Genomic DNA, 13,768 nt, shown 5'->3' on the forward strand with positions numbered 1-13,768 from the left:
TCTGTTTGTTTGCGGCTGCTTGGTGTTGCGCAAGATGAAATGGCCTTTTTCTCGCTATCGTTCCTCTCGTCGATTCATCGTGAGGTGTCGCTTCAGTTTGTTCAGAGAGATGTTTGCTTCCGCGCCCGCAGGTCATCGAAACATTTTACGGCTACGACGAAGACGTGTTGGTGGACTCGGACGGATCGTCCTTGTCTTTTCACACCGACAGAACCCCCGACACGGAACCCGAAGAGGTAGCCCGCCATTTCTGCCAGCGTATTGGCGCCAAACATTCCTCTTCAGCCTGGAATCGGACTCGTCTTTGCGTCGCGGGTGCTTTGTCGCCGGTCTGACTGATTCTGGTACTAGTGCTGTGTTGCACTGGTGTGTGCATTAGGAGGCGGAGCTTCGCTACCGCCAGCTGACGCAAGAATATCAAGCGCTGCAACGAGCCTACGCTCTGCTAGCCCAGACCAGCGGAGGGGACTACGACGCCGAGAAGGAGATCAAGGTGGCGCCCCTTCCCGCAACCCCCGGCCGGGTCGCAGCCTCCCCGTTCTCACCCAGCCTCGGGTGTTCTCTGGTCTGAAAGGAGGAGGAGGAGCCTCCCTCCTCCTCCTTTCAGACCAGAGAAAAGCTGATGGTAGTGTCAAACGCACCTCTTTCAATAAGGTGCCCCCGGCTTCCCGGTAACGGGTTTGTCTTAGCCGGGTTCGGAGATTCGTCCGTAATCTAACCACCCGAGTTAAATTAACTCCACCGGAATCAATCTAATTTCTGTACGACGCCAATCCCTCTCAAGTCACCCTAAGCTCGAGCCGAGTAACTCAATTCGAGGCAAGACTTCGAAGTGACCGCATCGTATTGATGGCTCCCCGCTAATGTTTGAAGTTCTTATTATGTTACGGATATTTTTAGATGTCTTTGTTAAGACCTCAGGGATTCGTTTGTATAGCGCACCCTAGCACTAGTTTTGCCGAAGTAAATGTTGATATGGGTCCGTTCTACTTGGTCGCTCAAGCAGCGAGCCGACCAACTTGTTTATTCGAAAGAGAATCGAATTAATAAAAGTGTGACAATAATAGCATTTAAGGAGAAAATTAATGCACTTTACGTTATTAATTCTAACTTCTTATATGTAGATCAAGCACTTAACTGTCGGAGTGCTTCACCCCACTTGCTTAAAAAGAATAACAACTTTCTTAAAACGAATAAAAATGTCTTACTCTATTTAGATTTGCCCAGTAATTAATTTGGAAGGCAAGTCTATTTTTCGATCGTGTCCTGTTTAACTTTTGACGCGGCCCGACGGACAATCGAAATACTTTTATCCTTCACCAACTCAAATGATCTATTTTAACCATCGTCGTTATTTTATTTAGAGGAAGTAAATTTTCAAACGAATTCACTTTTGACGAAATTCACTCTTCCCTTAAATATCTACGAAAGTTATTTAATTCTCTAACATGTTCGGAGTTACTTTTTACGCGGCCCGTCAAAAGGGGAAATGGGCCTGCGCCCTTCAAATAATTAAATTACTTTCAGTTCTACACCAAACCAATAATCCGATTCAAACACTTCCGTTAATTTATTCAGACGAAGCAAACTTTCAAACGGATTGAAATTCACTCGTGTCTCAAATAACTACGAAAGTTATTTAATTCTCTAAAATTGTCTGATGTTACTTTTATTTATTACGGTCCTATGTTATACCATAATAACCCCCCGCACATTAATCAAATTGTCAAATCAACCCCGAACCATCGATTGTACATTCAGTACAAATCAGCGCACAACAAAGTAGATGAATATACACAACACATTTATTGAAGAAACATGAAATAGAATTACAAATCTTAATCACTCCAGAAACCGAACAATTTCACCCACTGATACCCGTGTTAATAAAATCATTCAATCCCAGAACAATTCGATTGCAAAACACAGTTCATGAAAGAGGGAATCAATTTTTAGCCAAGCAAAGAAATCAAGAAGTAAAAATCACATTTGTGCTTCTCCAAACAATTTATGTCACGCCACTATTCTCATAGTGACGGGTCCCTTGATCGAATTGACTAACAATATTGCTTTAAGCTGTTACAGAATACATTTTTAGCCAAGCAAAGAAATCAAAAAGTAAAAATCACATTTGTGCGTCCATGCGTGACTCACAATCCGACACCGTGTTCCTGTTTTATTTCTATTTTAACTTGCTTAGCTTATTTTGGCCCCTTTTTTGGTCTCATGTTTTGGTCTGGCGCCATCTTTTGGACAAATTTGGAATTTCAGCTCTGCCAATTTATTCCTGTGAACAATCCATATTTTACCATTTGCACCATCTCTTCCCCCCATGTTACATGACAGTAGAAATGGGTCACTATCAAAGCAGAGTAGCAGATCTGGAGTCAGCGCTGAAGCAACAAGGACAGGTAAGCTTATCAATGAGCACACCTTTTTGTCAGACAAAATAGCTACATTCTTCAGTCACTCATTCGTCTGGCATTACTGGACCAACCCCCCCCCTGAACGTGGCTGGGAAAATGCGGAGAAAAGCAAATGTCATTTTCCAGTCAACCAAAGAATTTGTGGATGAAAATGACACAACATTCCAAAGCTGTCCACGCGTTTGTCTCTTCTAGAATGTCAAGTGGGTGGAGGAGAAGCAGCTGCTGCGTCAGAGCAATCAGCAGTTGGCCGAAAAGGTGACGGAAAGAAAGGCGCTGGGCGGAGTCGCTTGGCGTCACACCCGTCCGGAAGCCCCGCAGATGAGGTCTGACTGTCTTTTCAGGTCAGGCGGATGGAGGCGGAAGAAGCGCGTCTGAAAGAGCGCATCCAGGATATCCGAGACCAAAACGAACTGCTTGAGTTCCGCATCCTGGAGCTGGGAAGACTCGCACAAGCGTGTTGAGGCCAGAGATGTGACGGACGGACGGACGGACGGACGGACGGACGGACGGACGGACGGATGCATGCCTCTGCCTTTCAGGAGAGGGAGTGGCGCTCCCCCGTCTTGAAGTTTCTGCAAGTCCGTTTCCCAGACGGCCTCAGCCCTTTGCAGATCTACTGCGAGGCCGACGGCGTGAGCGTACGTAAGGCGTCCCTCGCAACCCTAACCTTAACCTGAGGTCCCAGAACACCTTACATTGCTCCTTGCGCCTTTCCCCAGGACATCGTCATCAGTGATCTGATGAAGAAGCGGGACATCCTGGGCGATAACGCCGTAAGTGTATGTCGAACTCCTTATGTTCGCACTCCACGAGACTCGGCGGCTCAAATGTGACTTTTGGAAGGCTTTGCGCTGAAAGAACCTTGTTGACGCTGTGCCTTTGGGCTCTTGCAGAATCTCACCAACGAGGAGCAGGTGGTCGTGATTCACGCCAGGACCCTTCCCACCCTAGCCGAGAAGGTAACGCGCACGTCCACGCACGCTCTCGCATTCTGCTTATGTGACAGCAGCCTGTCCTCAGTGGTTAGAATACATCAAAGTGACCAAGTCAGCACTTCAACAGAAGATGTTGGACATTGAAAGTGAGAAGGTAGACAGACACGCGACATCAGCCAAGGGGAACTCGGGGCAATGTGCCCCAACAATTCTGACCTTGAGCTGTGCTAGGATATGTTCTGCAACCAGAAGGGCTACCTGGATGAAGAGTTGGACTTCAGGAAGCGTTCCATGGACCAGGCTCATAAGGTAAGCCGCCCTCAAATCTCCCGCCGGACCACTGATGGACGAGGATTGCGGCCCAGAGGATCATGGAGCTGGAGGCCATGTTGTACGAGGCGCTACCGCAGCGGGACTGCCCCGCCACGGACGGCGAAAAAGCCAGCCACGCTGGCGTGAATGACGTGCTGACGGCGGATCAGAGACAAGAGCTTAGGAGCGCCGTGGACCAATGGAAGCGAGCCCTGATGTGGGAGTTGAGGGAGCGCGACGCTTGCATCCTCCAAGAGAGAATCTGAGAGAGGATCTGCTGCACAGCGCGCAACAGGTAAGGGCCCAAAGCCAGCCCGGCACTTACTTGCACGCTTACTGGCTTTTGAAGGCTACTTTCCATTTGTCCGTCCTAGAGGAACAAAGAGCTGAAAGAATTCATCGAAGCTCAGAAGAGACAAATCAAACAATTGGAGGAGAAGTTTCTGTTTCTCTTTCTAGTCTTCTCCTTGGCCTTCATTCTGTGGCCCTAACACCAGCTGGTGAGTGAGCTCCAGCGGCACCGCACTCGACACCTCCGATACACTGCCAGCCGGTCTCAGACGTTGGCAGACGCTCCGATGCCGACGTATACCCCCCGCCACGGTGACAGAGGCACCGCGTCACACCGGCGCTCATCCAATCAGAAGGCAGGAAAGGCAAATTCACATGCAGGGCACTCTTGAACCAGAAGAGAGCGCCACAAAAAACGGTTGTTGCCCCAAACGCGCACTAAAAAGGGTCAGAATAACAAGAGTCCCACCGGCCAGCCGGGGCCACCCGTCCATCCATTTCTTCAGGGGGGGAAAAAATTGGAGTCACCGGTGAGTACATTTTGCATTTAGCTCTGCTTTTCTGCTTCTGTCTTCAAGTGTGTGGCATCCTGCGACCAAAGATTCAGCCAACCCCAAAGCGGTTGACCTCAACGTCCCACCACCATTCCTACCAGAGCAGGTGACGTGATGCTTTGGACATCCTTCCGTCTCAGATGCCCAAAAGTACTCTTTGCCACATCTGCGGCAATACGGTGTCTTTTCAAAGGTGCAAATAAATCCAGCGTGGGCGGAACACGCACGTCTTCGGTTTTTCCCGCTTTGTTTGTGTGACAGCTGTTGTGAAAATTTTACACAAATAAAGTTGTATAGTACAGGTTTGGCCAAGCCGCAACTCCCGAACCGCATGCGGCTCTTTTATGTTCATATCAACATTTGTGTGTGTGTGTGTGGGGGGGGGGTTGTGCGTGTTGGCTTCACTTGAGTTCAATTTTGTATTTTCGTCAAAAGCGCATGTGGTGAAATTCCACAAAGTAGGATGGGCAAACACATTCCAGTAAACTATTAGTGTCAATTGGGCTCTCGAAATGGCAGGGAAAAGATGCACAGCAAAACGAAAATATGTAGATGAACACAGGACGTTTTTATCAGAGTGGGAAAGTTTCTATTTTTTGTTGAACGTGATGGCAAACCATTCTGCCTGATACGTCAGACCTCAGCGCATTTCAAAGATTCAAATCTTCAGCGCCATGCACTTCAGCTCACTCCATGCTAACATTGATCAGGCGTCGAACCCGCAACATCATGCTTAAGAGGTGGACATGCTAACCAGTGCGCCATTATGTCAACGCATAACAACTGTAAATCTACTAAACAAAACAGCGGTTGCTATATGACATCTGCCGCGTGTGGTCACGTGACAGACGTCACGTGATGGGCAGAACTTCCGCCGGAATTCAAATCCGCGGGGAGAGTTAACTTGTTTAAAAGGGAGTGGGCAGAAGAATTATTTAATTTATTTAAATCTATTTGGAGTGTGCGCCATTATGTCAATGCATAACAACTGTAAGTCTACTAAACAAAACAGCGGTTGCTATATGACGTCTGCCACGTCGTGGTCACGTGACGCGGACGTGACGTCGACGCCTACTTTACATCCCACCGATCACAGGACCCCTCGGCTGCATAACCGCGCCCCCTTCCCAACCAATCGGATTTGCTATACGCGAAAACTTCCGCCAAAATTTAAATCCGTGGGCGTGGCTCGCAACAGGAAGTAGGAAAATGGCGATGTTGACAAAGACACAGCGGATGGTAACATACGACTAACAAGAGAAATATTTTTATTTTCTGCTTGCAACTGGACCGTCCAGAGCGTACACGGTAAGTACAACTAATCGTTTTTAAAAAGAAGTACTTTTGTTGCCCTGAAAAGCGAGTGAGTGTGGCGTTTGGGGGGAACGTCGAATTTCGACGATTCTTTCTGGTCAACGGTTGTAAATGATTGCGTTGATTAAAAAAGAAAACTTGATGTAACTCTACTTTTAACTGCCGTTTCAGATAAGCGGGTATTACGTCGCAGTCATGTGCCGCGGATATGACGTAATTGGCTGAACTTCCACCAAAATTCAAATCTGTTGGCGCGATGGCCGTGAGCCACTGAGCAACGACGAATATCAACAGAAATATCTTTATTTTCTGCTTGCAACTGGACCGTCTACAGCGTACACGGTAAGTAACACTCATTGTGTTTAAAGAGATTTACGTTTGTAATAGCAACGTGTAGCTGAGGCGCTAGCAGAAGTGTAGCCGCGTTGCGTTGTACGTGTGAATATTGGTCCAGGCGAAATGTTAATGTTTAATTTCATTCCTTTAGGTTCCACGGTGTTTGTTGGCTGCAAGTTTTCCACTGCAAGAAGAGGCTCGTATCATTGACCAGGAGCGAGCTACAATGGTGAGTAGCCATAACATTTATGTTAAACACTTCCTATTTCATGTCTAACAGTACTTGATTTAACAAATAACCATAAATAAATACAGTGTGGGCACTGAAGTTAACATATGTGATTATACTGCCTAATCTGTCACCGAGTATATTGTTGCAAAGTAATATAAGATCCAAAGTTGTAATTCAGAATAGTTTTCAAAAGAAGGCCATTAGAATTATATACAAGTCTGATTACCCTGAACATAACAACAAGCTATTAATTAAATCACAAATTCTTCAATTCAAAGATTTGGTAGATTATCAGAATAATAATGTCTAACAGTAATTGATTTAACACATCACGATAAGTAGATTGAGTGTGGGCACTTTCAAGTTAACATATGTGATTATACTGCCTAATCTGTTACAGAGTATGTTGTTGCCAAGTAATGTAGAATAGATCCAAAGTAGTAATCCAGAATAGTTTTGAAAAGCCCATTAGAATAATAAACAAATCTGATTACCTTGAACATAATAGTTAAGTGTTGAATATGTCCTATGAAGTCAAAATTGGGCACCATCATGTGGTGAAATTTGGAATTGCATCACATCCAATTTTGCCTGGGAACAAACAGATTAAATAAATCTTAGTCTTAAATAAGCCACTCCTTCTCAAACAAGTAAACTCTGCCCATTTTGCGCAGTAGATGTTCTGTTAATATCTAGTATTTATACAAAGTCATAATTTAAATTGCTTTCAACCTTAATTCATCGCTTCAACCAACATTACTCGCTCTTATTACCAACTTGTATCGATTTAACTAAGCGTTTAATACTTCCTATCAGGTCTCAAGTCAAGATTTGGCAAAATACAATTTCAGCAAATCCAATTTTGCCAGGCAACAAAAAGAGATTAAATAAACTAAATAAGTCTTCTTCCCATTAAATACATCAGAAAAGTCTGTCTTGTAACCAGTCCTCTTCAAACAAGTAAAGTCTGCCCGTTTTGTGCCGTAGATTTTGTGTCTATGCCTAGTATTTATACAAAATCATAATTTAAACGACTTCATTCCTTCATTCACTTTGGAAATTTGGAATTGCAGCAAATCGAATTTTGCCAGGGAACAAAAATAGATCAATTAAACTAAATAAGTCTTCTTCCCATTAAATAAATTAAAAAAGTCTGTCTTGTAACCAGTCCTTTTCAAACAAGTAAAGTCTGCCCATTTTGTGCCGTAGATTTTGTGTTTATGCCTAGTATTTATACAAAATCATAATTTAAAGGATTTCATTCCTTCATTCACTTTGGAAATTTGGAATTGCAGCACATCAAATTTTGCCTGGGAAGAAAAGTAGATTAAATAAATTTAATAAGTCTTACTACTTCCCAATAAATAAATTAAATACGTCTTACTTGTTCCCACTCCTTTTCAAAAAAGTAGTTTAAAACGAGGGCCATTTACTCAACCTTTAACCTCAACCCCGCACGTCACATTGTGTTGTATCTGTGAATGTTGGTTGTGGCCAAATGATAGTTTTCTTTCATTCGTTTAGGTTCCACGGTGTTTGTTGGCTATATGTTTTCCACTGTCAGAAGGATGAAAATACAAAGTACAACGCTTGGACGTGGGCGACGACGTCACCGGTGAGTCCTTCCTTCCTATTTATTTACCTTCTAGGTGCTAGAGGCTAAGTGTTAGAAGCTAAGTGTTAGAGGCAACACAATACGAACAACACAACACAATACGAACAACTCAACACAATATGAACAACTCAACACAATATGAACAACACAACAAAATACGAACAACACAACACAATACCAACAACACAATACCAACAACACAACACATTACGAACAACACAACACAATACGAACAACACAACGATACCGCACTGAACAACACGATACCGCACTGAACAACACGATACCGCACTGAACAACACGATACCGCACTGAACAACACGATACCGCACTGAACAACACCATGCCGCACTGAACAACACCATGCCGCACCGAACAACACCATGCCGCACTGAACAACACAATGCCGCACTGAACAACACCATGCCGCACTGAACAACACCATGCCGCACTGAACAACACCATGCCGCACTGAACAACACCATGCCGCACTGAACAACATTATGCCGCACTGAACAACACCATGCCGCACCGAACAACACCATCCCGCACCGAACAACACCATCTCGCACCGAACAACACCATGCCGCACCGAACAACACCATGCCGCACCGAACAACACCATGCCGCACTGAACAACACCATGCCGAACTGAACAACACCATGCCGCACTGAACAACACCATGCCGCACTGAACAACACCATGCCGCACTGAACAACACCATGCCGCACTGAACAACACCATCCCGCACTGAACAACACCATCCCGCACTGAACAACACCATCCCGCACTGAACTACACCATGCCGCACTGAACAACACCATGCCGCACTGAACTACACCATGCCGCACTGAACAACACCATGCCGCACTGAACAACACCATGCCGCACTGAACAACACCATGCCGCACTGAACAACACCATGCCGCACTGAACAACACCATGCCGCACTGAACAACACCATGCCGCACTGAACAACACCATGCCGCACTGAACAACACCATGCCGCACTGAACAACACCATGCCGCACTGAACAACACCATGCCGCACTGAACAACACCATCCCGCACTGAACAACACCATGCAGCACTGAACAACATTATGCCGCACTGAACAACATTATACCGCACTGAACAACATTATGCCGCACTGAACAACATTATGCCGCACTGAACAACATTATGCCGCACTGAACAACACCATGCCGCACTGAACAACATTATGCCGCACTGAACAACACCATCCCGCACTGAACAACACCATCCCGCACTGAACAACACCATCCCGCACTGAACAACACCATCCCGCACTGAACAACACCATGCCGCACTGAACAACACCATGCCGCACTGAACAACACCATGCCGCACTGAACAACACCATGCCGCACTGAACAACACCATGCCGCACTGAACAACACCATGCCGCACTGAACAACACCATGCCGCACTGAACAACACCATGCCGCACCGAACAACACCATGCCGCACTGAACAACATTATGCCGCACTGAACAACATTATGCCGCACTGAACAACACCATGCCGCACTGAACAACACCATGCCGCACTGAACAACACAATGCCGCACTGAACAACACCATGCCGCACTGAACAGCACCATGCCGAACTGAACAACACCATACCGCACTGAACAACACCATGCCGCACTGAACAACACCATGCCGCACTGAACAACACCATCCCGCACTGAACAACACCATGCAGCACTGAACATTATGCAGCACTGAACAACATTATACCGCACTGAACAACATTATGCCGCACTGAACAACATTATGCCGCACTGAACAACATTATGCCCCACTGAACAACATTATGCCGCACTGAAAAACACCATGCCGCACTGAACAACACCATGCCGCACTGAACAACACCATGCCGCACTGAACAACACAATGCCGCACTGAACAACACCATGCCGCACTGAACAACACCATGCCGCACTGAACAACACCATGCCGCACTGAACAACACCATGCCGCACTGAACAACACCATGCCGCACTGAACAACACCATGCCGCATTGAACAACACCATGCCCCACTGAACAACATTACGCCGCACTGAACAACACCATGCCGCACTTAACAACACCATGCCGCACTGAACAACACCATGCCGCACTGAACAACACCATCCCGCACTGAACAACACCATCCCGCACTGAACACCATCCCGCACTGAACAACACCATGCCGCACTGAACAACACCATGCCGCACTGAACAACACCATGCCGCACTGAACAACACCATGCCGCACTGAACAACACCATCCCGCACTGAACAACACCATGCCGCACTGAACAACACCATGCCGCACTGAACAACACCATGCCGCACTGAACAACACCATGCCGCACTTAACAACACCATGCCGCACTGAACAACACCATGCCGCACTGAACAACAACATGCCGCACTGAACAACAACATGCCGCACTGAACAACACGACGCCGCACTGAACAACACTACGCCGCACAGAACAACACGACGCCGCACAGAATAACACAATACCGCACAGAACAACACCATGCCGCACAAACAGTTTTAGATAATATTACGTCGCAGTCATGCGACGCGGACATGACGTCAATAGGCGGAACTCATGGCAAAATTATAATCCGTGGGCGTGGCTTGCAACAGGAAGTAGGAAAGCGGCAATGCTGGCAAACAAGACACAGCGGTTAGTAACACAACGACTAACAAGACAAATATTTTTGTTTTCAGCTTGCAACTTGACCGTCTAGAGCGTACAAGGTAATTACAACTCATTGTTTTGAAAAATATGTTTTTTTGTAGGCCTGAAAAGCGAGGCAGTGTGGCATTTGGGAGGAACGTCGAACTCGGCGTCTGCTTCCAGCCACAGACGCCAAATTTCGACGATTATTTCGACTGGTCAACGTTTGTAAATTATTGCGTTGAATAAAAACTTTATTTAACTCTACTCTTAACTTTGCCGTTTCAGATATGCGGGTATTACACCGCGGAAATGACGTCAATAGGCTGAACTCTCGCCAAAATTCAAATCTGTGGGCGCAATGGCCTTGAGCGAGACAACGGATACAAACACGACGATTATCAACAGAAATATCTTTATTTTCTGCTTGCAAGTGGACCGTCTAGAGCGTACACGGTAAGTACAACTCATTGTGTTTAAAAAGATTTACGTTTGTGTAGTTTGCGTTGCGTTGTATCTGTGAATGTTGGTTGAGGCTAAATGTTAATGTTTAATTTCCTTCCTTTAGGTTCCACGGTGTTTGTTGGCTGTATGGTTTCCACTGCAAGAAGAGGCTCGTATCATTGACCAGCAGGAGCTACAATGGTGAGTACCCCTTTCGTCGTCCATTTATGTTAAACACTTCCTATTTCATGTCTAACAGTACTCGATTTAACAAATAACCATAAATAAATACAGTGTGGGCAGTCAAGTTAACATATGTGATTATCCTGCCTAATATGTTTATCACAAATATGTCACTAATATGTTTATTTGTTTATCACAACACCTTTGGACCTTCAGCAATCGATTATTTCCCTTCATCTACATAGAGACAGAACGATTGTGTCTTAAACATCTCATTCATTTCACCAAATAACTTCACGCAGGTGGATAACGGCCGTCTCGGTCACGCTATGTTGCGTGATACAGTTTTGAAGAACCAAATGCATTTATTCAATGAATAAGTCAAGCTAGATCTATGTTTATGATGTTGTACGTTACGGTACCGATTGAAGTTGAGTCCGAAGCCAGTGGAAAACAGCGCTGCGTTTGTGCTCTCCAGGTACAAATGTTGTGATCTCTGACTGACGACCGGGCGAGACTTGAGTAAGAGATGTCCAAACGAGCTCCGGCAGGGCGGGTCAAGGCGGAGCGAACGGACGCCTTTCAGGCCGCCAATGACGAGCTGAGAGCCAAACTGATGGACGTCCAGTTAGAACTTCAGCAGGAGAAGAACAAGGTGAAAACCTCAACAGACAGACACTGCCTTCCTCCCTGCCTGCTTCCCTGCCTGCCTCCCTGCCTGCCTCCCTGCCTGCCTGCCTCCCTGCTTGCCTCCCTCCCGCCCTCCCTCCCTCCCTCCCTCCCTCCCTCCCAGTTTCCCCGATGTAGATTTGACATGCGTGTGCCATGACTGTGTCAGCCTACGTCAACAAATGCACCGAGGACGTCAGCACCACTAAGAATATCATCACCCGGGGCAACCAACGACCCTGGATGACTGAGGAGGTACGTCAAACGCTACGAGCGCGGAACTCTGCCTTCAAGTCTGGCGACAAGGAGAGACTGAGGACAGCAAGAGCCAACTTGAACCGTGCCATCAGGGTAGCGAAGCGAGACCACAGTCGAAAAATTCAGGATCGTTTCCACGACGCCAACAACACCAGGAGTATGTGGCAAGGCATACGGGCGATTACAGACTACAACTCACCCTCCCCCCCGGTGGGTGAAGTTGATGCTGACTTTCTAAATGGTCTAAATAACTTCTTTGGGAGGTTCGAGGCACTAAACGGCACTCCAGCAGTTAAAACTGTCCCCCATCAGGAAGAGGAGGTACTCTGCCTTGACTCCGCCGATGTGTTGAAGACCCTGAGGAGAGTCAACCCCCGTAAGGCCCCTGGCCCCGACAACATTCCTGGGCGTGTGTTCAGGGAATGTGCAAGTCAGCTGGCTGGGGTCATCACAGACATTTTTAACACCTCGCTGGGCCAAGCCACAGTGCCAGCGTGCTTTAAGACTGCCTCCATCATTCCGGTGCCGAAGAAACCTCAAATCACCTCATTTAATGATTGCCGGCCTGTTGCACTGACTCCGGTCATGATGAAGTGCTTCGAAAGGCTGCTTAAAGATCACATCGTTTCCAGACTCCCCCCATTATTTGACCCGTTCCAGTTTGCCGACCGGCAAAACCGCTCCACTCAGGACGCCATCTCCTCCGTTCTTCACCTGAGCCTGGCTCACCTGGAGGAGAAGAACACCCATGTTCGGATGCTGTTCCTGGACTTCAGCTCAGCGTTTAACACCATCATCCCACAGCATCTAGTAGGAAAATTGGAACACCTGGGCTTCAACACCCCCCTTCGCAACTGGCTGCTAGACTTCCTCACCAACAGACCTCAGTCAGTCCGGGTCGGACAGAACACCTCTGATGTCATCACCCTCAGCACAGGCTCCCCTCAGGGCTGCGTCCTGAGCCCCCTGCTGTTCACCCTGATGACACACGACTGCGTCCCCAGGTTCACCACCAATCACATCGTGAAGTTCGCAGACGACACAACGGTGGTGGGGCTCATCAGAGACAACAACGACCTGGACTTCAGAGAGGAGGTGGAGCAGCTGGTGGGCTGGTGCAGAGACAACAGCCTGATCCTGAATGTGGAGAAGATGAAGGAGATCATCGTCGACTTCAGGAAAAACCAGCCTCACCACGCTCCACTGATCATCAACAGCTCAGCTGTGGAGGTGGTCAGCAGCACCAAATTCCTGGGGGTCCACATCACAGAAGACCTCACCTGGACTATGAACACTACGGCACTGATCAAGAGGGCACAGAAGCGCTTGTACTTCCTGCGGAGGATGAGGAGAGCCCACCTGCCCCCACCCATCATGAGGACGTTCTACAGGAGCACCATAGAGAGCATTCTGACAAGCTGACTCTCTGTGTGGTGTGGAGGCTGCACCGCCTCCGATTGGAAGAATGTGAGGAGAGTGGTGAGGACAGCAG

General features: G+C 47.2%; 1 protein-coding gene across 3 annotated transcripts; it reads left to right on the forward strand.

Moving 5' to 3' along the window:
* Nucleotides 1-135: 135 nt before the first annotated feature.
* LOC125969851 (janus kinase and microtubule-interacting protein 3-like) lies at nucleotides 136-4,780 on the forward strand. Of its 3 annotated transcripts, none has more exons than XM_049721955.2 (13): nucleotides 136-236; nucleotides 380-493; nucleotides 2,347-2,411; nucleotides 2,622-2,684; nucleotides 2,771-2,867; nucleotides 2,967-3,067; nucleotides 3,149-3,208; nucleotides 3,323-3,388; nucleotides 3,450-3,518; nucleotides 3,596-3,673; nucleotides 3,730-3,971; nucleotides 4,051-4,176; nucleotides 4,546-4,780. In XM_049721955.2, the coding sequence occupies exons 3-11, from the start codon at nucleotides 2,352-2,354 to the stop codon at nucleotides 3,940-3,942; spliced, it is 807 nt and encodes a 268-aa protein (XP_049577912.1). In that variant the 5' UTR covers nucleotides 136-236; nucleotides 380-493; nucleotides 2,347-2,351; the 3' UTR covers nucleotides 3,943-3,971; nucleotides 4,051-4,176; nucleotides 4,546-4,780. The 3 variants fall into 3 exon arrangements, with proteins under 3 accessions (XP_049577912.1, XP_049577909.1, XP_049577913.1); XM_049721952.2 differs by having other exon boundaries at nucleotides 2,350-2,411; XM_049721956.2 differs by having other exon boundaries at nucleotides 2,350-2,411; nucleotides 3,149-3,202; nucleotides 4,546-4,775.
* The last annotated feature ends 8,988 nt before the right edge of the window (nucleotides 4,781-13,768 follow it).

The sequence above is a fragment of the Syngnathus scovelli genome, unplaced genomic scaffold (assembly GCF_024217435.2).
Source record: "Syngnathus scovelli strain Florida unplaced genomic scaffold, RoL_Ssco_1.2 HiC_scaffold_511, whole genome shotgun sequence".
NCBI lineage: Eukaryota > Metazoa > Chordata > Actinopteri > Syngnathiformes > Syngnathidae > Syngnathus > Syngnathus scovelli.

Excerpts from the sequence above, each read along its gene's own strand:
- LOC125969851 (XM_049721955.2), top strand. The coding sequence starts at position 2,352 with ATGGGTCACTATCAAAGCAGAGTAGCAGATCTGGAGTCAGCGCTGAAG. Across the intron at positions 2,868-2,966 it reads GTTCCGCATCCTGGAGCTGG|AGGAGAGGGAGTGGCGCTCC; the intron begins GAAGACTCGCAC and ends CCTCTGCCTTTC. Across the intron at positions 3,389-3,449 it reads TTCCCACCCTAGCCGAGAAG|TGGTTAGAATACATCAAAGT; the intron begins GTAACGCGCACG and ends GCCTGTCCTCAG.